At 56.0% G+C, this 25,553-nt stretch overlaps 1 protein-coding gene across 18 annotated transcripts; it reads right to left on the bottom strand.

Annotated features, from left to right (window-relative positions):
* Positions 1 to 123: 123 nt before the first annotated feature.
* On the bottom strand, positions 124 to 24,566 carry Celf5 (CUGBP, Elav-like family member 5). 18 transcript variants are annotated; one of them, XR_015623990.1, is made up of 13 exons: positions 24,316 to 24,566; positions 17,954 to 18,036; positions 12,587 to 12,638; positions 11,913 to 12,041; positions 10,185 to 10,264; positions 8,949 to 9,095; positions 8,067 to 8,208; positions 7,842 to 7,988; positions 6,948 to 7,010; positions 5,501 to 5,581; positions 3,628 to 3,730; positions 3,083 to 3,250; positions 130 to 2,741 (listed from the first exon to the last, which is right to left on the bottom strand). XR_015623990.1 is itself a non-coding variant. In XM_087557063.1 (13 exons), exons 1-12 carry the CDS (start codon positions 24,458 to 24,460, stop codon positions 3,123 to 3,125), a joined length of 1,341 nt encoding a protein of 446 aa, XP_087413189.1. In that variant the 5' UTR covers positions 24,461 to 24,566; the 3' UTR covers positions 2,406 to 2,741; positions 3,083 to 3,122.
* Positions 24,567 to 25,553: the final 987 nt, after the last annotated feature.

Here is a 25,553-nt window from a genome sequence, read left to right as displayed (position 1 = left end):
GCGAAGTTAAGGACCTGTAACTATCACGCCCAGCTCAGAAAAGTGTGTGTTATTCATACATTGGGATGTTACTCAGTTCCACACAAGGAGCACGCCACGACGGGGAAACAAGGTGACAGATAATCCCTGTTAACAAGTAAAACTTTTATTAAATAAACTTTTAGGGTTTTTGTCTCTTCTTTTCCAGACCAAGGAGAAGTGATTTGATGTTGAGAAGCTCGCTCACGAATAGGAGGCGCGAGACTCAAACCCCACATCCCTCTCCACTCTTGGCTCCCCCTCTGCTCATCTCCAAAATTGAAGTTTGAAATTTCACGAAATTCATCGTAGCAGAAACTAAGCCCGTTGTACAAATCACGTAGGGTCTCTTGTGTGGAGTATAAAAATGGTATTTACAGCTCGTAAACATGAACTAGACAGTGCGCACGCCAGCGCACGCCAGCACGCACTCAGCGGGCAACTTGCGTGGGGGTGGGGGGACACAGCGACACCCCGGACACACACGTTCGCACACTACGTAATACAGTAAGTCTTACTGTGTTACGTTCAGAACAAGGGATCATCAAACCGGAGACGAGAAACAAGGTGGGCAGAATCAGGGTGGGTTTTTTTTGGTTTTTTAACCCCCCTTTAGTTTAGGTCAGTCAACAAACATTTTGGTAGAAAAGAAAAGGGTTTTTTTTTTTTTTGCTTGTTTTTACATGTTTTTTAGACCTTAAAAAACTTTTATCTCTTTTGTTTGCTTTTGGACCAGTCGGAAGGGATCTGGACCCCCCCCCAGGACCCCCCTCCCCTGCTTGGTGGGATGTCCAAATTAACGACTCTGTGCTTTGTGGTGGGTGTGTGGGCAGGCTGGGTAATATACAAGAGGTGGGCTCTCTCACCAGGCTTCCCAAACCTCCAACTAGGAATCAAAGGCGGATTATCATGAGTCCCCACATCCCCTCCCTCTATGCCCTTCTCAGTGGTCTTGTTGGCACTCACTCAGAAAAAGACCACCGACATGATGATAGATAGATGATAGGTAGGTGATACGTAGAAAAGGAAAGTGTGGAGCCTGCGGGGTCAGCAACCGGGTCCGGTGTGGCCACATCTGACTCACGGTGACCTCGGGTATGAGACCTTCAGTTTACAGCTGGTGATTGGAGGACCGTGTGTGTGTGTGTGTGTGTGTGTGTGTGTGTGTGTGTGTGTGTGTGTGTGTGTGTGAGAGAGAGAGAGAGAGAGAGAGAGAGAGAGAGAGAGAGATCTGGGTGGGTGGGCAGTGGGGGACAGGAGTCTCCCCTGGCAGGAAGCTAAAGACACCTGGTCACCCAAGTAAGGCTATGAAAGTGGGAGGGGCAGGGCGGGGGCAGCAACCGTGGAGACCCCAAAAACTGGAGGTATATGGTGTTGGCGGGGTCCTGGTTTGGTGTCCAGTCAGGGCGGCGTCCAGCCGGCCTCAGCTGGTCTGTCCTTGGTCCCCCGCTGATTGGCCGGCTCAGAGCCACCTCCTTGACGGAGTTTGGCCACTGTGGTTCATTCTCCAAAAATATATAGTCTATGGTGCGCACATGTCTATGCACAGCTACGGGAATAGGAAGTGGGCGGGGGAGGGGAAACCTGGCTAAGGGGGATACTGGCTGACCAGGAAAGCCTCTGAGTCACGTGGGGGTGTCCCCAAGTTGAGGGGCATGTGGTTATTGGCAGTGTATAGGCCCCTCAAACCCGGGCTCAGACTCCTGTTCCCTGCCCCACAACACACCACGGAGTCTTCTGAACCTCAAGTGGCTTTTGGTGGCTTCGGAATTTGGGGGGCCACAAGTCGGGGACAGGTGGAGGAAGGGGGTCACTGGGAGAGCTGGTGTCCAAACTTGGCTGTAATTTACATAAAAGTCCTGGAGCGGTTGGAAGCGGGAACCGCTCAACCTGGGGAGGATAGGGGGACATTGAGGAGAAGCAAGGGGAGCGGGGCGCAGAACACAGTGCCCCACTTTGTCCTGGCAAGAAAACCCCAGTGTTTTCAAAACAACAGTTCCTGACAGTCACCATCAGTCTGGGGACATTTGCTCCTCACATGGACCTTCTCTCACCAGCCCAGAGCAGATGGCCTGCAGGACACTGGGTTGAAAGTGAAAATACGGCAGCAGTCCGGGGATTTCTACGTGATTGATGGGTTTCCTAATCGAAGCCAAAATAGATAAAGCCCAAAAGACCCAGGTAACGGACAAAAAACACCGAAGGATTAAAGACTGTCGATCTCTACCAGGCCCTGGGCTGGGTGATGAAAGAAAGAAAAAAAGGAAGAAAAAGTACTCCTGGGTGCTCTGTAGCCGCTGCTATTGGACAGCTGGGCTGTCACCTCCACGGCGCCGCCATTGTGCAGTTGTGTTCACCTTTTAAAATCAGTCCAGTCCCAAAGAAAGTGCTGAGAATGTTGAAGGGGAAATTGACTTTTGGGGGGTTTTTTGCTTGTTTGTTTGGGTATTTGGTTTTGTGTCGTTTGTTTTGTGAGATTATAACCGGCACTCTGGGTTTTGTTAACCCACTGGGCATGATATTAGAAGACAGGACTCTCAGGGTCCATGAGAGCTGGTGGGGACAGAGGTGGGGGACCACAAGGCTATGATGTGTCCCCATTTCCTCTGCTTCAGTCCTGGGCCATGCTTAACTGGGCATTCCAAGTTCAACTGTAGGGACACAGAGCTGGGTGTGTGCGGCACGTCCTTCTCTGGATTAGGGCTTCTCGGCTGGGGGAACAGCTTCACAGGATGGGATAGAAGCCCCGCCCATCACATCCTGCACCCCAGACCACAAGCCCCAAACCAGTTCACTAAAGTGAACTCCTATTCATCCTTCAAAACTTTCCCTGGGAAGGAAGTCACCTGTGTGGAACCTCCTAACTTTCTCTCACCCTAGTTTCCCCACCCTAATCCCACCCTCTCTGCCACCCAAGCCACAGGTGATGGGGGAGGGTTTGAACCCTCAGTTGGCCTTTTGGAGTGTCACTCCCGCCCCCAGGATTTGGAGAGTAAGCTTGGGATGGGAGGAGGGTTGAATGACGCCAGGGCTGGGCGGAGCACAGGGCCGCCTGGCGGCTCACCTGGGGCCACACCCACAGCGCAGAGGGGCTGTGGGCGTGGTCAGTACGGGTGTCCTGGGTCTTTGGGTCTCTTCAGCTGCACCTTCAGCCTCTTCATACCAATCTGAAAGCCGTTCATGGCCTGGATGGCCGCCTGCGCGCTGGCTGGGTGGTCAAAGCTCACGAATCCTGAGAGAACAAAGTGACAGGAGCTGGTGAGGGACGTGGTCCAGGCTTCCTGTAGATAACGCTGGTCTTGTACGGCTCTAAGGGTGGGGGCCTCACTCCCACTCCATCCAATCTGCTCAACTTTCCTTGTGGTGCGGGGGCCACAGCCTCCCTTTCTTCCTACAACACTGATGTGTCAGTGAAGAGTATTCCAGAACCTTCTACATACAGGGCAAGCTCTCTACCCTGACCACGCCCCAGCCCCTCACTGAGAAACTTTAGACCGGGTTCTACCCCTGGTCACGCCCCCAGATCCTAACTGGGGGATTCTAGGTGGGACTCCACCCCCTGACCACATCTCAGACCCTCAATGGGAGTCTCTAGGTATGTCCACTCACCGAAACACTTGCTCTGGTTGGTAGCCCGATCCATAAACACCTTGGAGGAGATGATATTGCCGAAGGGGAGGAACATCTGGGTCAGCTCCGTGTCTCCAAACTCCTGGGGGAGGTGGTAGATAAACAGGTTACAGCCTTCGGGACCTGTAGGTGGGGGAGAGAAAGACATAAAGCCCCCAAGGAGAGGAGGCGGACCCCCCCTGGGTTGGGGTCCAGTCCTTATCTCTGGCTGTGGATAGAGTGAGGAGCTTCTCAAGATACAAGGAGGGAATGGCTAGGAGCAAGGTTGGGCCATGCGAGCCTTGACCCAAGTCCACCCAGCCATCAGCTCACCACAGACCAAACCCAAATAGCATCTTCACCCCTGCTGGAACTCCACAAGCCAGAGCCTCCCTGACAACTCTAAGCCCCCAGGTGATTCCCAAAGCCCCACATTGCCTGCTGCCAGCTTCCTCCTGTGGGTAATGCACTGGAGTCAGGAGAACAGGGTGAAGTGATGGGGGCAAGGTGGGTGTGGCTCAGCAGTGACTCTGTGGGCCTTGTGTTGGTCTAAGAAACACATGACATTTAAAAAGATGCTGGGCCGGGTTGGAGGCTCACAGCCATCACTGCAGCACTTGGGAGGGCAAGTCGGGAGACTTGCTGTGATTATGAGCCCAGTGTAAGCTGCACAGTGAGATCTTGTCTTTAAAAAAAAGCCCAGAGAGAGACGAAGGGACGAATGCACTCAGCGGTTAACTGCTCCAAAGGTCCTGAGTTCAAATCCCAGCAACCACATGGTGGCTCACAACCATCTGTAATGGGATCCGATGCCCTCTTCTGGTGTCTGAAGACAGTGACAGTATACTCATAACAAAAATAAATAAATAGATAGATAAAGTATGAAAACAAACAAACAAAAAAGAATTCACTCCCATGAGGGAGCCAGGCCTGTCTATGTAATTAATTTGAGGGGGCGTGTATACCACTGTGTATGTGTGGAGGTCAGAGGACAATGAGCAGGGGTCCTTCACCATGGGGTTCTGGGGATCAAACTCAGGTTATCTTGCTTGGTGGTAGGTATCTTTACCCATCCTCCTGTCCTGGACTTGAAGGAGGGCCAACCTTCCCCAAGTGCCCACTGATGTCACCTGTGGTTAGGTTTCGGTCCTGGCTGTCAATATTTAGACAAGCATATCCTTCTGGTGGCCTCAGGTACAGTGTCCAGGGGACACAGTGCAGCCCAGTGTGAGACAATCCAGGGGCACTGGCTACCCTCAAAGTCAAGGACTCAGCTGTGAACCCAGCCCCTGCCCCCTGGAGTGTGAATCCCAGGTGAGGGCAGACTCTCCATAAGGGTGGCCTAAGGCTCCCCCTCCCATCTCTCCCCAGGCCCTCCAGGTCCATAGGTAGGTAAAAGTAGGGCTTCCTGCAGAGAAGGCCCGCCCACAGAACAGGAACTTCTCAATGACTCTATGTCACACAGGTGGGCCCAGGACATCTGAGCTCCAGATGGGGAAACTGAGGCAGGTTGTTAAGTACTCTCTGATCACTGTGCCCAGTCACAAGAGGATTTGAGTGGCCCTGGGTTGCAGGGCTCTGGACTCCTGCTTCCTCCCGCATGTCCTCCACAGGCTTGGCTTCACTGGGAAGGCCTCAGTTTACCCAAGATACCTCCTCAGACTCCAGATTCCTGCTTTCTCCCGCATAACCTCCACAGGCTTGGCTTCACTGTGAAGGCCTGTTTACCCAAGATGCCTTCTCGCACAAACGCGCACCAAAAAGGGGGTTTCCTCGCTTGTCCATAGGAGTTGGGAACCTCAAGGGCCGCAGTTCCATGGAGGGGCGAGGTCAGCAGTGCAGGTGAGGGTGGGGCTGGCAGGGGTCGCCTCACCTTCACGCTGCTGCTGCAGGAGGTGCGGAGGCTGCGGAACGCTGTGTGCCACGGGCGCGATGGCCGCGGTGGGATACATGGCTGTAGAGAGCAGAGGCCATGCTGAGCCACAGGACCAGAGCAGAGAGGGCTAGGCCAGGGCTGGGGCTGAAGACCTGGCCAACGGGGTGGGGCCGGGCTGTGGCTTTGCTGAGTGGCAGGACCAGGTCAGAGGATGAGGTCACGACCAAGGGGCGGGGCTTGGGCTGTGGCTGAGGGGCGGGGCTGTGGCTGAGGGGCGATGCCTAGAGGGTGGGGCCCAGCTGGGACTTGCGCTGGGTGGCAGGACCAGGACCGATAGTGAGGATAGTGAGGCTGGGACTAAGGGCCGGGAATGGCCGAGGGTGGGGGTGGGGGCTGTGGTAACGAGGGGCGGGGTAAGGGCTGAAGGATGGAGACAAGGGGCAGAACTTGGGCCTAGGGCCAGGTTTGGGTGGATCGAGGGGCACTGATGGTGCTGAGAGTGGGGTGGGGCCAGGGCCAGAGAGGTAAGACCAGGGCTGAGGGGCAAGACAGGAATGTAGGAGGGGCTGAGTGGGTCCAGACTTGGGGGCTAAGGGGTAGGCCCTGACCCTTGCTCCATGTCTCTGCCTCCCTCCATGCCTTTGCCCTTCATTCTGGCTCCCCATAAGCTGTGGCTCTGGCCCTGCTCCTTGTGCCCTGAGCCTATTCCTCAGGCCCTAACGCTGACCCTTATGCCCTAACCCTGCTCCTCAGCTCAGGCCCCACCCTTTTCTATCCCCACCACCACTCTGCCTTTACCTTGCCCCCAGACCCTGGTCTTGACCGGTTCCAACCTTGTCCCCTGTCCCTTGCCCTGCCCAGTCCCTGGCCCACCCCTCAGCGCTGCCCCTGCCCCACCATTCAGCCCTGCCTCTCTGGCCCTGGTCACACCCTTGAGCCCAAGAACCACCCTCCACCCCTCGGCGCTGGCCTCACCCAACCCTCAACTGGAGGGAGCAGGCACAGTGGAGGGCAGAACCACTTTTGGTCAAGAGGTGGGGCCAAAGTGGAGGACAGGTTCTGAGTGTAGTTGAGGCACCGCTGAGGGAAGGGTTATGAACTGAGGGCTGGGATTGGGGCGTGGCCACAGCAGGGAGGGCAGAGTGGAAAGGGCGTAGGGGTGGAGCTCCACAAGGGACTGAGGAATGAACTTAGTTAAGCAGGGCTCATGGGCAAGGCATTGGGTGGGCACAAGTCTCAAGAGGTGGGGTTAGATTCACAGTTGGGTGGGACAGAGCTACGGAAGGTACACAGCCAGAGGCAGCCCTGGCTTCGGAGGAGGTGGGCAGGCCCCTGAGGGACCTGGCAACGACACGTGGGGAGTCCCAGGTTTAAGGGACCTTGTACATTCCTTGGGAGGTCTCGTGGAGGGTGGGACATGTGGCCAGGACAGGGCTGCCTCTACCTGTGTACTGCTGGACTCCAGAGAAGGCAGGATGGAGGGTCTCTGCCACAGTGGGGCTCTGAGCTGCAGGACAGAGGATGAACTGAGTACTGACATCCACAACCACCCAGCTTCCCTTGTATGGTGACCCCCAGGCCAGCCAAGCCGAAGAAACTGCATCTCTGATGTGGCTCAGCCCGTCCAGGTACACACACCCCCACAGTAAACACCGGTAGCCAAGTGAACCTGTGTGACCATCATCTGACCCTGCTCCCCCACAGCACTCAGGAAAACCCTTCACTGAGAGTCATCTGTACCCCATCCCCTGCCCAGACTCCCTCATCCAGCTTGTGGGGACCCCTGGGTGTTCTGTGGTTCCCCCAGTTCCTGGTTTGGTCCGTTAGGACTCAAGGCCATCCTGCCTCACTTCGACAAAGCCAAGAATAAAGATTTGAGCCAGGCAGGTGCTCTGGCTGTTAGCTTAGCATTTGGGAAGTGGAAGCTGGAGGACTGCCCTTGGTGTGAGGCCAGCCTGGTCTCCAGAGAGAGTCTAAGGGCAGCCTGCGCACACAGGGGATTGAAGGCAAGTCTGAACTACACAATATGACCTCCATCTGTAACAGCAAACAAGACGTGTGAATCCCAGGCTCCTATCCAGCCTTTGATGTCACCTGTCCCATTGTCCAGCTTTAGAAACCAGCTAGAACTGGAATTTGAACCCAAAAACCAACCGATTCGCCAAGTGTGTGGTTGTGAGGTAACTTCCCTCCTCAGCCTCTTCCTGTGCCCACACCTTTCTAGCCACTCCTTGCCCTGCCCCGCACAGGTATAAGGCTGGGGGACCTAGGTGTGTCCCTCAGTTACCAGATCCATTCCAAACACTGTCCTAGGCTCTGGAGCACTTTCTCAAATTACCTGGGTAGGGCACAAGGCCATTGGCATACACGGTCTCCAGGGCAGGGTGGCTCCCGGGAAAGGGCAGAACACCTGGGAAGCCACTGGGAATGGATGTCATCAGGCCAGGGACGGCGGCAGTGCCCAGCAGTGGGGGTGAGTGTAGCCCTGTGGGGCGAGAGAGGGTCAGACACAGGGCCTAGAGGGTTCCCACTTGTCCTGAGACCTCCCAGAAGCTGCTCTCACCAGAGGCAGGCGCGATGGGTGTAGCAGGCAGACCATTAAGGCTGACAGTGCCAATCTGCTGAATGTGGCAGGGAGGGAAGGCCACACCGGGGCTCAGGTAGCTGCCAGAGGTGGACAACACTGTTGTCTGTTGCTGCATGAGCTGCGGACAGAGATGCTGTGAGTGGGACCAGTGCCGCGGATCAGGAACTGGGGTCAGGGAGGACCTCGAGAGACACCAGTTCAGTCAAGAAACCGGGCTCTGGGTTGGGGATTTAGCTCAGCGGTAGAGCGCTTGCCTAGCAAGCGCAAGGCCCTGGGTTCGATCCCCAGCTCCAGAAAAAAAAAAAAAAAAAAGAAACCGGGCTCAGCTCCAGATCAGCAGCATCTGGTTTGGGATCAGGGTCCGGTAGGCATTAGCATTTAGCTTCTGAAAAAAGGCTCAGTCTAGACTTAGGGCTCCATTAGAAACTGAGGCTCATACTTAGGTTAAAGTTCATTCTGGGATGAGGGGTCACTCAGGCAGTAGGGCTCAGCCTGAGATCCCAGGTTAGTGAAGGATATGGGGTCTGGTGTGGCACAAGGTGACAGCCCAGCTTTGACTCAGAGCCAGGGTTAGAAACAGGGTTCAATATTTACATCCAGATTGGGGTCTGGACTAGGAAAGGAACATGGTGGCATTGGGATGTCAGGAGCTGGGATGATGTCAGCCTTGAGGGTGGAGCCAGAGTTGGGCTGAATGCAGATTTAGGAATGGTGGGATCTAGGCTCCAGCCAGTTGGGACACGAGCACTCTGCCCACCATCAGAGTGTGTCTGGGTCAGGCAGGGAGGGTGGCTGTGGTTAGAGCTGTCCATCAAGATCTGGGCTTTCGGGCTGTGCCCATGGGCTGGGGCCACTCACAGCCTGGGCGTAGGCACTGTAGGGGCTGAAGGGCAGGGTGAGGGATGGCGTCAGGATGCCCAGCTGGCCAACCATCTGCTGCATACGCCGTAGTGTCCGCTCTTTGTCCGTGTCGGCGAATTTGACCACCAGGCTGGAGGAAGCTCCCTGTAAGGAGAGCGTGTGGCATTGGGACAGGGGAGCCCGGACTCTAGTGCTCCTCATGGATGGGACTCCACAGCCAGAAGAGCCAGGACCACATGAGAAGTGATAGGGCTTTTCACCCTGGGCCTGGCCATGTGGTGACATGGCCGTTGTGTCTGGGAGGAAGCCACAGCCATACTGATAAGTGATAAGAGGAGTATAGAGGTTCAACTGTCATGTCTGGGACAAAGATTGGGGGTGGGGAAGTCCTAGCTGAAGCCATACCCTCAAGGCCGGGGGGGAATCCAAAGCCCAGAGAAGGATGGTGGTGGTGGGGCACCATGCAACCCACATCTGGGACCAGTGGGTTCCCTGTAAGGATGGTGTGTGGCCAGCGAATGGGGAGGACATGACATTTGACAGTGGACCAATCGCCCATGCTGCTCAGGGGACTCAGTCAGGAGCTGGGGCTCAGAGTAAGCAGCATGTAACTCGGGCTCAGTGAAGAGTTAAGGCCTGGGAGGCAGAGGTTAGCAGGATCAGGGCTCAGCCAGGTGCTTCCTGGGGACTGTGCTCACATACCCCCGGCCTAGTTTGCAGAAACCCCTTGCAATCTCTCCCTTCCAGATGCCCCCCTTGGGCAGACAGCCTGTTCCTCCATTCCAGTCATGAGAAAGCTGGCCCTGGGGGTAACCTGACCCAGCTCTACTATGTTAGGGAGACAACTACTGCTCTCAGCTAGGGACTCAGTTTATGTGCAGTAATGTGGACTTCCCGGGGTAAGATGACAGCCGTACGCACATGATGTTCTACCTAGGACCTTGGACACCTGTTCTCTACCTCCCTTGGCTAAACGGGTCCCCAGGACCCCTCATTATCTCCATACAGTCTACAGATGAGCTCACCCTCAGGTGAGAGCCTGAGCTCAGGCCCCTCTAGGTACAGCTCCAGGACAGCGTCCAGTCACACATGGCTCTGATCACAGTCTGGGCCGCACATCCGGCCTCCTGTCTGAAGCAGTCCATGATGGGAAGATGACAAAACCACCCATATCTCCCACACACCCTCAACTTGCCCCCAGCCCCACTGTAGCTGAGCACAGGTCTCACTCACCGGCATTGTCTGGCTGCCATGTAAGGCGTGGATGGCAGCCTGGGCCTCTGTGTGGGAAGAGAACTTCACGAAGGCACAGCCTGGGAGGAAAGGGAGGAGGAGGTGAGGGACTGAAGGATACAGTGGATATAGTGGGAGCCAGGGGGAGAAGAAGCCCTCGATTGTTGAGTTCACATAGATATAGGCAGGACCAAGATGGCCTGAACTGACAGGACACACCTACATCTTCTAAGGCCAGAGACTTAGATGTCAGTCATGAATTCAGCTAAATAGAAAGTCAGTAATCCATCCACCCATCCACCCACCTGTCCATCCATCCATCTATCCACCCATCTACCTGTCCATCCATCTACCCATCCATCTACCCATCCATCTACCTGTCCATCCATCCATCCACCCATCCATCCACCTGTCCATCCATCCATCCACCCACCCATCCATCCACCTGTCCATCCATCCACCCACCCACCCACCTGTCCATCCATCCATCCATCCATCCATCCATCCATCCACCCATCTACCTGTCCATCCATCCACCCATCCATCTACCTGTCCATCCATCCATCCACCCATCCATCCACCTGTCCATCCATCCACCCACCCATCCACCTGTCCATCCATCCCTCCATCCATCCACCCATTCACTCATCCACCCACCCATCCATCCACCTATCCATCCATTATCCATTCATCCACCCATCCATCCACCCAGCCACCCATCCATCCATCCACCCATCCATCCACCCATCCACGCATTCATCTACCCATCCACCACCCATCCACCCATCCACCCATCCACGCATTCATCCACCCATCCACCCACCCATCCACCCATCCACCCATCCACGCATTCATCCACCCATCCACCCACCCATCCACCCATCCACCCACCCATCCATCCATCCACCCACCCATCCACCCATCCACGCATTCATCCACCCATCCACCCACCCATCCATCCACCCACCCATCCACCCACCCACCCATCCAGACAACAGGAAGTCAGCTTAGCATCCAGGAACTGTTGAGACCCCAGTAACTACACACACTTCCAGAGGAGCCTGGGCTCCAAGAAGGTTCCATCAGAACAAGTAAGAAAAGGTTTAAATGGCCACTAGCCCTGACTTACAGAGCACAGATGGTGAACAGGGACCTGTGGAATCATGGAAGCTGGCCAAATGGGCAAACATACGCATTTATGTGGTGTTCACCAAGGCACCTCTAGCCAGGGTCATCCAACGTGGAGCCATATTTTATGCCTTCCAGTCATATAGATGGACAGAGACACATAAAGACTCAGAACTTGAGACACAGGGAAAAAGCTGAGAGGCTCGAGGACAGAAAGAACTCAGGCCATATTCCGGAGGGCCAATCTGCAGGGACACTCAGGAGCAGGGACACTCAGGAGGAGCCAGGGCTGACTCTGTCTCCCATAGACCTGATCTCTCCTCTTCCTCAGCAACCAGGCCTTCTCCTTCTTTCCCTTTCTTCCCTCCCCACACCCAAATCCCACCCACTAAAGGAATAGTGCACCAACACCTCTCCTCCAACCACAAACACCCACCCCACCTGCTCCACCCCTTCCCATTGGCCATGCCCACCTCCAGTCCCATCCCATTCCACAATTCGTGCAAGTTACTGCTCTGCACCTGTGCCACGCTCAACCCCGCCCTCGCTGCCACGCCCTAAGCCCCGCCCCAGGCCCTGCCCCAATCGCCTGCCAGTCACCTTTGCTGCTGCCATCGGGTCCTCGCAGCACTGTGCACTCGTCTATAACGCCAAAGGGCTGGAAGAGCCTGAGCACGTCTTCCTCCGACTGCTGCTTGTTGAGCATGCCCACGAACAGCTTCCGGTCCCCTGTGGGCGGAGCCCCGGCCCACGGCCCCGCTGAGCCCGCGCTGGTCCTGCAGACCCTCAGCCCTGGCCCGCGCTGCCCCAGGACCTTTGCTCAGGCTGCCCCGCTGCCCCTTCGCCCAGGAATGAGAGCCAGGTTGCTAGGGAAACCATACTCAGATGGCTGTCACTCACTGGGGTGAGAGGGAAGGAGGAATGGCAGCAGAGATGCTTGGGGGCGTCAGGGAAGAAGAGACAGGAGGTCGGGGACAGTCAGAAGCAGGAGACAGCGCAAGAAGGATGGGGGTCGGGGGAAACCCTGTCCCGATAGACATAAAGATGGAAAGTGACAGGACTGGAAAGGCTGATTTTACAGAGCTCCTACACATACATATAGGGTCCCAACAGCCTTGCCCACACCTCTCCCCGCACCCCAAGTCTGCAGCCTTCAGGCACCCGTGAGGGAACTGGAAAGGTGTGGGGTATCTGAAGTCTGGGGGAGCAGTCGGAGCCGGCCGGAGCCCCAACCCTGAGGCTGCAGAGGCTCACAGCCACGGGGAGGTTACTACTACCTCCACGGTTCTCACTGTCTGCCGGTTTCACCTGGATCGGCCGCGCCATCTGTGGAAAGGGGGACATGGTCAGGGTGGCAGAGAATATAGTGGGGCGCGGGCACCTGTTGTCCACCTTTGTCTCTGCACACACTCAAGTCCAGTGCAAGGGAGAACTGACCCGCAAACTCTTAGCTAGTTTTCAAAACCCAATCATAATTATTCCAACAGGACAAACTGTCTTTGAAAATGGCCTGATGTCACCTTGTGACTTGCTAGCCCACAGGATCACCAACAAATGAAATGGTAGGGGGTGGTAGGCCTCCCTTCCCCATGCCCCAAGGATGGGCTAACGGGGAGCAGGGGGTGGGGCAACTCATAAAAGACTGAGAGGCTTTAATTTTCCACTGGCCCTGGATGGGAGAATCCTGGGTGAATTCCTCTGTCTGCCTCCAGACAGGGGCCTTAATGTCACCACGTGGAAGAAAAATCTATCATGCTATGGGTAAAGAAGGAAGGGATCAAGAGCGTCCAAGAGTGGGATCTCCACCAGCGTCAGATCAGGCTAGCCCTCCACACGCAGTCCTGTGACATTCTGGTCTCCTGTGTTCTGTCCCTGAGCCAGAGAACTTGTCTCTGGTGCGGTGCCCCCCTGACAATGACAGTCCGACGACTGAGCCAGACGCCCCAACCTCATCCCCTCACACCTCGGCCTCTTCCCGCTCCTGAGAGTCCCTCAATGTCCTCACTCAGCTATGAACACCCCTCCAAGTTCATTCCCCATGCCCTCCACCCCCAAACCCCACCCCTACCCCTCGCCCTTCTCCACACCTCTCTCCACAGCCGTCCCCTCACCCTCACCCCTCTCCACACCCCTCCCCTCTCCTTCTGCTTCCTTTGGGCCCCTCCCCTTCCGGAATCCTCCTCCTCCCTCCCCAACTAGGAGAGCCCCTCCCCTCCTCTGAGACCCTCCCAGGGACTAGCACTACCTGCCCCCCTCCACAGCCGGCCAAATCCCCCCAAACCCGCCCACCCACACCCCATCCCCTCTGCACCTGGGTACCACACCACATCCCGGGATTGGGGGAGGCGATCTGAACCGAATAGTTCCGCTTCTGGGGTCAGGGCGCCTAGGAGGGGTGTGGGGCGAAGAGGCAGGGGAGGGGTCCCCCAGATCTAGCCTCTCATTCCCCCCGCGGCCCCACCCACACGCCCCCGCCAGCCATCCCCCCTCCTAGCTATCCTCTCTAGCACCTTGGGTAGATGAAGATGGGGTTGCCATGGCAACGCTGATTCACCCCGCGGAAGCTGGCAGTTGTTGCTACCATGGAAACCGCCTCTGTGGGGGCCCCCTCCGAGTTCAGATCTCGCCTCGCACAAAAGAGATTTAAATATAATCTTTCAGAGACGAAGAAGGGAGGGGGAGGGATGGAGGGAGGAAGGACACCGGCCCTGTCGCCATCACCCCATCACTGACCTCAGTCTCCCGCGCTCCCGGGATCCCCCCTCCACCCCACAGTGACAGAAAAGGGGCCACGGAGCGCCTTCCCCGCCCACACCACGTGCCTCCGCCACGCATCCGAGCTGGGTCTCTCCACCCTCCTGCCCCCCAATCTGTCCCGCCCAGGTGCCCACCCATCCCCCATGCTCCTTCTGCAACTCCCATCTCCGCCCCCTTCCCCCACCCCCTTTCTCCTCACATTCAGCGGACACCGACACTTCACATTTCCGGTTGTGTAAGATCTGAGGGGACCCTAGGGAGGATCCTTACTAGTGTTGCAAAGTGGGGTAACAAAAAAAAAAGAAGTTGCCTATGACCATGGTGGAGAAAATTCTTTGGCGGGTTTTGAAGCAGCAGTAGGAGTTCCGTGGGGTGTCTGGGATCCATTTCATCTCTGAGCTAGGATGGGAATATCTGAGCTCTGTGTGTGTTACAGATGGGGAAACTGAGGCCCTTGGACAATCTCACCCTGTCTAGCCAGGGCTGTGCAGATTTCTCCTGCAGTTGCTAAGTTTTACCTTTGGAAGATTCCAGAACCAGGGAAGACACCAGTTGACCTCTCCCACGTGGACACGGTGAACCCCTTACCCATCCTGCACCTGCCATGGCTTCTTAGCACTCCAGCTGCTCTTACAGTCTCTCGCTGCAGCATCCAAAGCCTCCAGCAAGAGCCAGCTCCCAGGACCCCTCCTCCTACAGCCCTCTCTACCCTTTTCAAAGCTGATGCCTTTAGGAGTGTTTCCAAGGAAGGATGGCTCCTCCCACCTCTAATCTTCTGACCCTTTGCCAATAGACACCAGAGGACAAGATCTAACCAGAAATAACATGGCACCCTCAGCTTCAGACCTGGTGGATGAGCCCTTCCATTGAGCTGTGGAATACTACATAGCTGTGAAAAAGCATGGGAAGACTCTTTTAGTGGGGGGAGAGAAGTAAGAGAGGTTCCAGGAGCCACCTGCGTGGTGGCTGACTCCTTCACAAGTGTGTGGTGTATTGTGTGGACACTACAAGGTGTCTGGTCCACCTCGGTGTCCTCCACCGCTCTCTGCCTGGTTCTTTGAGGCCAAATCTCTCCCTGATCCTACTGATTTTTATGGAGGTCATGGTCCCCACATGTGAGACCCTTGCTTTCAGAGAGTAGATGCTTAGGTCTGGGGACCTCGGGCAGGTCACCTGCCCTCTCTGAGCCCTAGTCTTCCTGTCTGTTGGGCAGAGGAGGCACGGCTGGGGAAACTGAGGCCTGGAGCTGTGGCTCGACACCAACCACAGATCTCAACAAAGAAAGACCTGGAACGTCAAGGTTTCAGTGTCACCCTCAGCGGGCACCAGAGTCTAGAACATTCAGGATCTTCCTGGGCCATGTCAATTTCTCAGAATTAAATGATATCAGTGCCTCGCTTCCAAGTCCCAGCAGAGGACACTTCTCACCTGGCCCACGGAAGGGGCAGGGGCAGTGGGGGTAGGTCCTAACTGAGTGCTGCTAGGCCACGCCCACGCCCTGTTCCAGCCCACCCATGTTTCTTCCCCCCCCCCCCCCGCCCCAGATGGGGACCGAACCCAGGGCCTTGCGCTTCCTAGGCAAGCGCTCTACCACTGAGCTAAATCCCCAGTCCCCCCACCCATGTTTCTAATAAAGTTTTATCAGCATAAGGCTGTGCCTACCCATCTCCATGTTGCCCCTGGCTGGTTCAGTTCTCGTGTGGCCTTAGTACTCGTTGTATGAACAATGGAGCCATAAGCGCAGAATCCTCCGTGTATGGGGAGGAGCGACGGGACAAACCTGGCCTATGGCGGAGCATGGAACGTTCTAGAATGGTGCAGAGCAGCCACGTGCGGGTCCCTGAGCGCAAGATGGAGCCCGAGTTTCAGTTCATCCTAAGGCCCATAAATGTGGGTTTGACATTGACACCTGATCTTATTCTGGGAAAACTTGTGGCAAAATCAGGACTGTGACTGTCCTATGTCAGCGATGATTCCCATCAGTCTCTGGTTGCTGACAACCCGCCCTGCATGGAAGTGGAGGCAGGGGGATTGTGTGTTCAAATCAGCTTGGGTTACATGTAATAATCATCCTGCCAAAAATTATGAAAATGCAAGAAAACAGGCCACATTGGCAGGAGGGAGGGGGCGTGTGTCCTCCAGGCTGCTCGGTATTGACTGCGTACTAAAAACCTAGTATTAACATGGACATCAATGTTTCTGTCAAAAATTCCCAGCAACAGACAGGGATGGCCTCACATTTTTAAAAGTCAACGTTTTTCCAGAACATTCTCCACTTCTTCCTGTTCTAAGCAGAGTCTGTCCCTGGGCACTGGAAGCACATGGCTGGGTCATTCTCAGTGGGTTCTGGGCCCGAGTCCCTGGCTTCCACCTACTCCGTGCCAGGAGTCGCCCAGTGTGACAGCCACACTTGCCCCACAATGTCACTCACCATCCCCAGAGAGCACAGGGACCCGTGGACGGGACCCACTCTCAAGCTGTCAATCAATGAACCTCTTAGGTTCCTTTCTCAATGGGGCCACTCCCACCTGGTCTTCATACTCTGCGCCCCACATCTGCCCGCCACATGCCTAGTGCTTACACTGGCAACATGCCCAAGGCCACATGGTCTTCCTCCCTGACCTCACACACTGCTCACAGCTGACAGGAACTTACTGATACCTCCCTCACCAGAAAATCCCTCCACATCCATCCCTTCCTGAACACCACCAACCTATGTTTGGGGAAAGGGTCCTTGGTGCCCTGTTTGGGGGAGAGGAGAAGCCAGGCAGGGAGGGGTAAGGACAAAGATGAGGGCAGGGGTGGGGGCAGGGGTGAGGGTAGGGGTGGGGGTAGGGGTGGGGGCAGGGGTGAGGGTAGGGGTGAGGGCAGGGCTGAGGGTAGAGTGGGGGCAGGGGTGAGGGCAGGGGTGAGGGCAGGGGTGAGGGTAGGGTTGAGGGTAGAGTGGGGGCAGGGGTGGGGGCAGGGCTGAGGGTAGAGTGGGGGCAGAGATGAGGGCAGGGGTGGGGGCAGGGGTGAGGGTAGGGTTGGGGACAAGCATGAGGACAGAGATAACGGCAGGGCTAGGGACAGGGATGATGGCAGGGGTGGGGGCAGGGATAGGGGTGGTGTGGTGGCAAGGGAGGTGACAAGAGCAGGCACCATATCTCCACAGGAGCCTGGGGAACCACAGAACAAGGTGAGCATTGGAACAGGAATGATGCTCCTCAGAGCCACACCAATGCCAGCCCAGGTCCTTGAACCCCAGAACTATGAGACAGTTTTTCTTTATAATGCCTTGGGTGTGTTATTAGAGTCCTACCAAACACCAACTGTTTCTGGTGACATCTTCCCTGGCACCAGCCATGCACAGCTGCCTTCTCCCTCTTCTCCACCCTCACCTGTCAAGTTCTTTCAGGTATCAGAGACCAGAGTAGTCAAGTGACTATTTCAGGGTCACACAGTAAGAAGTGGATGGAGCAGAACAAAGCTGTTTTCTCTCTTCGGGGTGGTAAAAAAGGTCCACGTCCTTTGTGGCCAGAAAGCCCTGCCCAGCCTTTCTCCTCCTGTCCCTGTCCCCTAGGCTCCCTGCTCCTGTCCCTTCCCCAAACCCCCTCTCTGTCATCCCTTCTGCTCCAACCACAGGGGTCTCCTCGACATTCCCCCAATGCTGGGCTGCCCTACCCCAGGGCCTTTGCATAGCTGCCTGCCAGTGAGGCACATTTCAGACCAGGTCAACTTGTAGTGTGTACAGCCAGCCCTTCTGTGATGCACAGAGCCCAGCATACAGTAGGCATACAAAAGATGCTCATGTTCATGGCCTTTTTATTCTACCCCCTTCTGTGTCCACTGAGCCCAAGTCTCCTACAGCTGAGAGTGTACCCTCTGCTCCACCGACCACTCACCCCTGGCAGGGTCTTCTGCTCGTGCAAGGCCGTCTGAGCTTTGATGGCAGAGTCCCTGGCGCAGTACGTGAGGAAGGCACAGCCTGGTGGGAGAATAACAGCTGGTGAGGAGATGGTCCCAACACCATGGACACAAGGACCCAAAGGTAGTGGGCAGCCCAGGGGCAGGGGTAGATGTCCATGGACACCATGGAGTATTACTCAGCCACAAACAGGACTGAGGCTCTGACACACACACCCCCCAGCATGAGGGGGCCTTGAGGCCACTTGAGCTAAGTGCAAAAAGCCACACAGTATGGACTCCAGGAGAAGTCCCAGAAAGCAGACACAGGAAGTGGATTTGTGGGTGCTGAGGACTGGAAGAGAGGATGGGGTACCCGAGTGTAGGGGGTCAGTGCTGGGGAGATGGTGGTGCACTCTTGCCATTTAAGCACTGGGGAAGTGTAGGCAGGAAGATCCCTTAGGCTCGGGGGTGAGAGATGTGGGTGGAGACTGAAAGGCAGCTCCTAAGCAAACCCTCTGGGCTGTGCACGCACGTGAATTACATGGGGAGGAGTCCCCTGTAACCTACCCAACCCGTTCAGGATATGGACCACACCCTCCAAGTTGAAAAGTCCAATTAGATGTGGTTGGGCCAGAACCGAAGACAGCAACCATGAAAATGTCACCAGTTAATGGATAAATGATTGACACATGGGGTGTGCTCTCCCACCCACAGCCATGAAAATGAAGCTGTATGTCCCGCCGCAGAACAAACAGATGGATGTCAGGGTCCTAAGCTCAGCCAAGGAGGCTGGACAGACAAGGAGTGTGGTGGGCACCGCGGAGTCCTTGAGGTCACTAGCATCAACAAATTCACACGTAGGAGGATGAATGGTGGTGGGCAGAGCGCAAAGGAGACCGATTTTCATCTTGGGAAGATGGGGACGCAGCCTAGAGCTCCACACTGGGCTGCGGCAGTAACAAAAGGAGCCGGCCTGGGGAGCCGGCTGCAGAAAAGAAGCCTGTAGCCCTGGCTGTCCTAGAACTCACTCTGTACCAGGTTCCCCTGAACTCAGAGATCCGCCTGCCTCTGCCTCCTGAGTGCTGGAATTAAAGATGTGCACCACCACACCCAGCTCTTTATGTATCTGAGATAGGTCCGCCCTTGCCTGACAATCACTCGACGCCATTGGTCCCAGCACCTGGAGGTACAGGCAGCAGAGTTCCAGGTCCTCCTCCCCTACATAGAGTTTATGATAGGCCTTGTCCGGAAAAATCCAAGAGGAGGAAGAAAAGGACAGAGGGAGGATGGAGGAGAGAGGGCAGGGCGGAAGATTGTCACAGAGAGCAAAGAGAGAATCGCCCTACCTCCTGCAGTTGCGAGCTCCCCCACCCTCAACCCCACTCCCACTGCAGGCCCTGGGCGAGGGAAACCCAGGCGCATTGGAAGATGCCGCTGTCCGCGGTGCTGAAGCGCGTCCGCCGCCCTGGTCTGGCCACCAGGGTCCCGACGGTCCCTGGCTGAACCTTAACACTGGGGCTGTCACCTCCCTTAGAAAACTTATCCCTCATGTCTGGGTGCCCGCTTTTAGACTCAGAGATAAACGACGTGTTAAGAGGTTCCTGGACACTCTTAAATCTGGGAACCTTGGAGAATGTGGAGAAAGTCCCACCATGCGGACAAAAAGACTGAGGTTCACAGTGGCCCCCGGTAACACTCAGATAAAGGCCAGCTCTCTTCCGCGTGCATGTGCGCTGGGGCTGCCTGGCTTGGCTGGAAGTCCCCACCCCCACCCCTGCCACTCTCTTCGTGCCTAGATTTCAAGGGTGGCTTTCAAGTGCCCCTCATGCAGATGACCCTGGGGCAGACACAGACACTAAGAACTGAGGGTGTCCTGGAGACAAGTGGAAGGAGACTGGAGTTACAAGCAAGCAGAAGCCACAAAAGTCAGGGCACTGGGAAGCCATGGAGGGTGTATGAGCCTCTGAAGCTATCCAGGGAGAAATCTGAACGACCCCAAATTACTCACCCAGGCTAGAGGTGCCCCTGTGCACTTGCTTCTGGGGTGTGGTTAGACCTCGGCAGATACCACCAACTGGTCAGGAGTCTTAACACACACACACACACACACACACACACACACACACACACACACGGTAAACATAGAGAGGCACAGCAGCCTCACCGAGGACACACAGCAAGTTGGGAACATCTGCCTTTCAACCCAAGCAGGGATGGGGAGGGAGGGGATGGGGGAAGCTGGGGGTGATGAGTGCCTGAAGGATTTCTGAGATTCAGAAAATTCTGGAATGTTGAAGAGGCCATGTTTAAATTACTTTTCTTGGCCTATGGAGGGACCATGGCATGCTAGCAGGGGTGAGCAGGGTCCCTGCTGGAACCCACCAGGCACCAGGTAGCAGGCAGTTGTAAGCACCTGAGGGTGCTGGGAATCAAACTCAGGTCTTTGGGGGGAGCAGTATTCACTCTAAGCCTCTGAACCACCTCTCCAGCCTCCCACGCACCTTATTTTGGAAATGGGCCCCTGACCACCTCTGTAGCCAAAGCCAACATTGACTGATGATCCTCAGCCAACCAACACCAAGACACCCAGCTGGACACTCACCCCACAGCAAGAACAGTTTCCTGTGAGTCTATCTGACCCTGCCCTGTCATCAAACACGACAAGACGGGTGGCCTCCCCTCACACCCCTGACCCCACCCTCACCTCCAATCCATCCTTCCTGAAGCAGCAACCAGAGATGGCCATGAGCACTAAGACAGCATGACTCTCTACCCACGGTCATGCCTGTGGCCTCCCTCGGCTCCTCCAACACACACCCCTTCCTGCCCCAGGACCTTAGCACAGGCTGTGGTCAATCTGCAACATCATTCTCCAGATAAATCAAAAACCAATGCCTTCCTCAGCCCTTCCAAATCCTCAGCATCTGATGAGCCCTACCTCAAGCTCTCCAAGCTTTACCCAGGAAAACGTGTGCTCATAACCACATCTCCACCAGGCAGTTTTGCTGGGGATATCACCGTCCACCCACCCTCAGTCCATCCACCACTTATCTACCCATCCATCTGTCCATCAATCCACCCATCTGTCCATCTACCCATCCATCCATCCATCCATCCATCCATCTACCCACCTGTCTACCCATCTGTCCATCCATCCATCCATCCATCCATCCATCCATCTACCCACCTGTCCACCCATCTGCCCATCCATCCATCCATCCATCCATCCACCCATCATTCCACCCATCCATCTGTCCATCTACCCATCCATCCACCCATCCATCCATCTACCCACCTGTCCACCCATCTGTCCATCCATCCATCCATCCATCCATCCATCCATCCACCCATCCATCCACCTACCCACCTGTCCACCCATCTGTCCATCCATCCATCCATCCATTCATCCATCCACCCACCTGTCCACCCATCTGTCCATCCATCCATCCATCCATCCATCCATCCACCTACCCACCTGTCCACCCATCTGTCCATCCATCCATCCATCCATCCATCCATCCATCCATCCATCCACCCATCCACCTACCCACCTGTCCACCCATCTGTCCGTCCATCCATCCATCCATCCATCCATCCATCCATCCATCTACCCACCTGTCCACCCATCTGCCCATCCATCCACCCATCATTCCACCCATCCATCTGTCCATCTACCCATCCATCCACCCATCCATCCATCTACCCACCTGTCCACCCACCTGTCCATCCACCCATCCATCCATCCATCCACCCACCCATCTACCCACCTGTCCACCCATCTGTCCATCCATCCATCCATCCATCCATCCATCTGTCCATCCACCCATCCATCCATCTACCCACCTGTCCACCCATCTGTCCATCCATCCATCCATCCATCCATCCATCCATCCACCCATCATTCCACCCATCCATCTGTCCATCCATCCATCCATCCATCCATCCACCCATCTGCCCACCCACCCATCCATCTGTCCATCCTCTCCCATTCACCTCCATTCACTTTCCCCAGCACTTTCCGTGCAGCCTGTGTCCTGCCTCTGTCACACAGCAGTCGACTCCCTGCTGAGCTTTCCCAGGCCTTGCACCTCTGGGCTTTTGCAGTTGCTGTTCTCCGCCCCTGCCTGAGAAGCCCAGGCATCAGAGTGTAACCCACTCTGTGAGCCCAGGCCTTGTGCCCATAAGTTCATTAAAATCCCCTCTACCCTCTACTGTGGCTTCCCCTGAGAAGATCTTGGAAGCAGCTAGGGAAACTGAGGCACAAAGCACGATGCTCCCCCACTTGAAGCCATCATGGTGGCTCAAGCAAGCATCTGGCTGTGGCCCAGGACAACTGCTCCTTCCACACCTGTGGGTGGGTCCATGTGTCCCCAAGGCTGCTTGTCACTTGTAGGCTCCAAGTCACTTCCTCCTGCACCCAACAGCTGCTGCTGCTCCCATGGTAACAGCAGGCCAGGCCCCCAGAGCGAGCGGCTCCAAGGCAAATGCTGCCATTAACATGAAAATGCATATGGTCTGTAGGGCCAGAGAGACCTCAAGGGTTCTCCCTTAGAAACGGGAGAGAGGACCCCAATGTGAGCCCTGACTGAGGGAGCCCCCACTCTCTGGATGGCTCCAGGGAGGGTTACAGAGGGTCAATGTGCCCCATCTCTTCTCCATTCCCTGTTCCTTCTCTGCATCCACCCTGGGACTCCACCTCTGCTGTTATGGGCTATCTTGAAGATGTATCCCAGAAACAAAGCCATTGAAATGTTGACAGGAGGGCCCAGGTTTACCAGCTCCACTTATTCTGTCTTCATTTGCCTGAAGCCGAGAGAGGGGCAGCTATTGGCTGACAGTCACTCCATATTAACCCACACAAATCCACTTTTCTTGAACCAGGATGGTCAAGTAGCCCAGGCTAGCCTTCAACTTGCAACGTAGCCAAGGATGACCTTGAACTTTTGATCCTCCTGCCTAAGCACTCTAAGTTTCGGGGTGAGAGTCGAACACCAGTGTCCCTGTCCTCCAAATACAGACTTCTGTTCAGATCCTAAACCCCTCCTTTGCTGGCCTGGGCATCCCCCTTTCCCATTTGGGTGCGGCCTGGGAGGTTGTTGTTTCTCTAGTCCCCAGTGTCACAGCCAATGATACCCTCCGCTGCCCAAATTTCACCCCGCAAGCAACATCCCTAAATACCAAGGCTCCCAGATCCCCTACATCTACCAGAAAGACAATAACTCCATGTCCACACCAGCCCTCACAGTCCCTTCATGGGCCCCTCATCCACCACTGTTTCCTGTCTGGAATTCCCAAGGGAGATGACTCCCCCACCCCAGCACCCACCCCAGGCGCTAAGGCGCCTCCTGGGGTCCTGCCAAGGATGGAGATCCTGGTCTTAACCTTGGGCCCCTGTCAGGAGAGCTGGTCAAAGCCACTAGATTCAGACACTAGGGCTTGAGACAGAGCAGAGCAGGGCGACCCTGCGCCCCCCACCCCCATGCGTCCATGGGAGGGAGAGTCAGGTTTTTTTAGCCACCTGCCGGCGAGGCCACATCCCCCAAGATCTGGGCTCTGCCCAGAGGACCTCACGTTCGTTGTCTTAACCACAGCTCTGGCTCTCCCAGGTTCCACCTGAGCCCATGGTTGGTGTAAGGGGCCAGGAAGATGGCACCACCCAGGGAGGGTTTCCCTGGGACCCCGTATCACCTGGGCCCCAGCCTCATCTCCCTCCCCACACCCCCACGTCTTTGTAGTTACCGCTCAGACTCGGGTCCTGGACATGTGTCCTGGCTGCAGCCCGAGCTAGCCCGGCTTTGTGAGCAGGATTCCCAATCCCGAGGTGGGAAGTTCCAAGCTGGGCCAGGAAGACCAAAAGCAACAAGAAGGGTGGTGGGGGCTGGGAGGCTGGGGTCTCTGGCGCTCTAGGCACAGGTTAGGAGGGGTCTGGGAATGGGAATGGGAGGGAGAGGGGAAAAGAGAGGTAGATGCCCGGGGAGAGGAGGGAGACAGAGGGAGATGATGGAGAGCTGGAGAGCGATGGAGGAGGAGGGAGTGGGGAGGAGGGAGGAAGAGGGGGCGGAGGACAGGAGGGGGCAGCTGGATCGCGAGCGGCACCCCCAGGGCGGAGGAGGGTGCAGGGGAAAGTGAGTGGGGGCTGGGATGTAGGGGTGCAGGAGGAAGGGTTTGGGGAGGAATCTAGAAGGCTCAGGTGCAAGGGAGGAGTGTAGGGGTTGGGGGGTGCAGGTGTAGAAAGAGAGGTACAGAAAGGGCTGGGGCTGCAGGGTGGTGGTGCCGGGGTGCAAGGGCGGGTTCGGGGTGCATAAGGCGGGGTGTAGGGGTACAGAGACGAGTGAGGGGTTCGGGACATGGTGCCCACCTTTGTGCACGCCGGTGTGCGGGTCTTTGAGCACTGTGAGCTCGTAGATGCGGCCGAACTGCTCAAATAGCGGCTTGAGGTCCTGTTCGTGCAAATGACGCGGGATTTGGCCCACGAAGAGCTTGATGGCGTCCAGGTCCTTCATGCCGTCGGGCCGCGCCCCGGGGCGCTCGGGCCCGCTGCCGCCCACCGGCCTGGCCCGGGCAGGAGCTGTGGTGCGGCCGCTTCGCTCCGTCAGCGGCCCCGCCCGCGCGCGACTGCGCCACAGCGTTCCTGGCGGCCGCCGCGGGTCCTGCAGGAGACGGGCGGGGCTGGCGCCGGGAAACTGAGGCCTCGAGGCTGGCAGAGAAATGGGGATTCCAGGGAAAAACTGAGGCCCAGAGGTCCTGGAGCTGTGGGGGTCTTCAGGCTGGACATGCCCATCAGAAAGACTGACGGGTCTCCCTGCTCTGGCCTTGGCATCCTTAGTGTGTCTGTCACCAACAATCATGAGATCTGCCTGGCAGCCAGGTGCGCTCAAGAGACTGAGGCAGGAGGATCGGGAGTTCTGGAGCAGCCTGGGCTACATCATAAGAGCCTGTGTCAAGATAAAACGAGTCAGCAAACAATGAGTAGCCATGGAAGGGAACTGTGGCTCTGAAAACAGGGAGGTGCATAATGAAAGCCAGCTTGTGACATAGACACAAAGGGCAGGGCAGGGTCAGGGCGGTTACAACAAAGTAGGGTAGAGAAGCCGACGAGGACAGAAGCAGACACCCAGGCTGGCCTTTGGAAGCAATCCTCCTGCCTCAGCTGCCTCCATCGTCAGAGTGGGATGGCAGGCCTGCGCTGCCTTGCCCTGCTCATATTTTTATTTTCAATTGAAGTTCCTAGTGCCATGGATGCCTGTTCCAACACGCTGGCCGTGCCTATGCTGGCCGTGCCTACGCTGGCTGTGCCTACGCCGTACATAGTGAAAATGGTGACATTTGCTGGGTGAGGCAGCACATGAACGAACTCTGTGAGTCTGAAGCCAGAGGCTACACATTGTATTTCAGGTCAGCTAGAGTTATGTCAAGAGACCTTGTCTCAAAACTAAATAGGTAATATTTTGTGCATAGCATTTCTGTGTTCATTTTAATTATTGCAAATAGTTAATATTTGCAATATTAAATAAAATACTCTGAATGTTGATGACTGAATTTGATGCTTTCTTTTTTTCCAGAGGAGGAAGAGGCAAAAGGATCAGGGTTCAAAAG

The sequence above is a fragment of the Rattus norvegicus genome, chromosome 7 (genome assembly GCF_021556685.1).
Source record: "Rattus norvegicus strain SHRSP/BbbUtx chromosome 7, alternate assembly SHRSP_T2T, whole genome shotgun sequence".
Classification (NCBI taxonomy): Eukaryota; Metazoa; Chordata; class Mammalia; order Rodentia; family Muridae; genus Rattus; species Rattus norvegicus.
The sequence above is the reverse complement of the archived record's forward strand: the minus strand, read 5'-3'. Positions and strand labels throughout refer to the sequence as shown.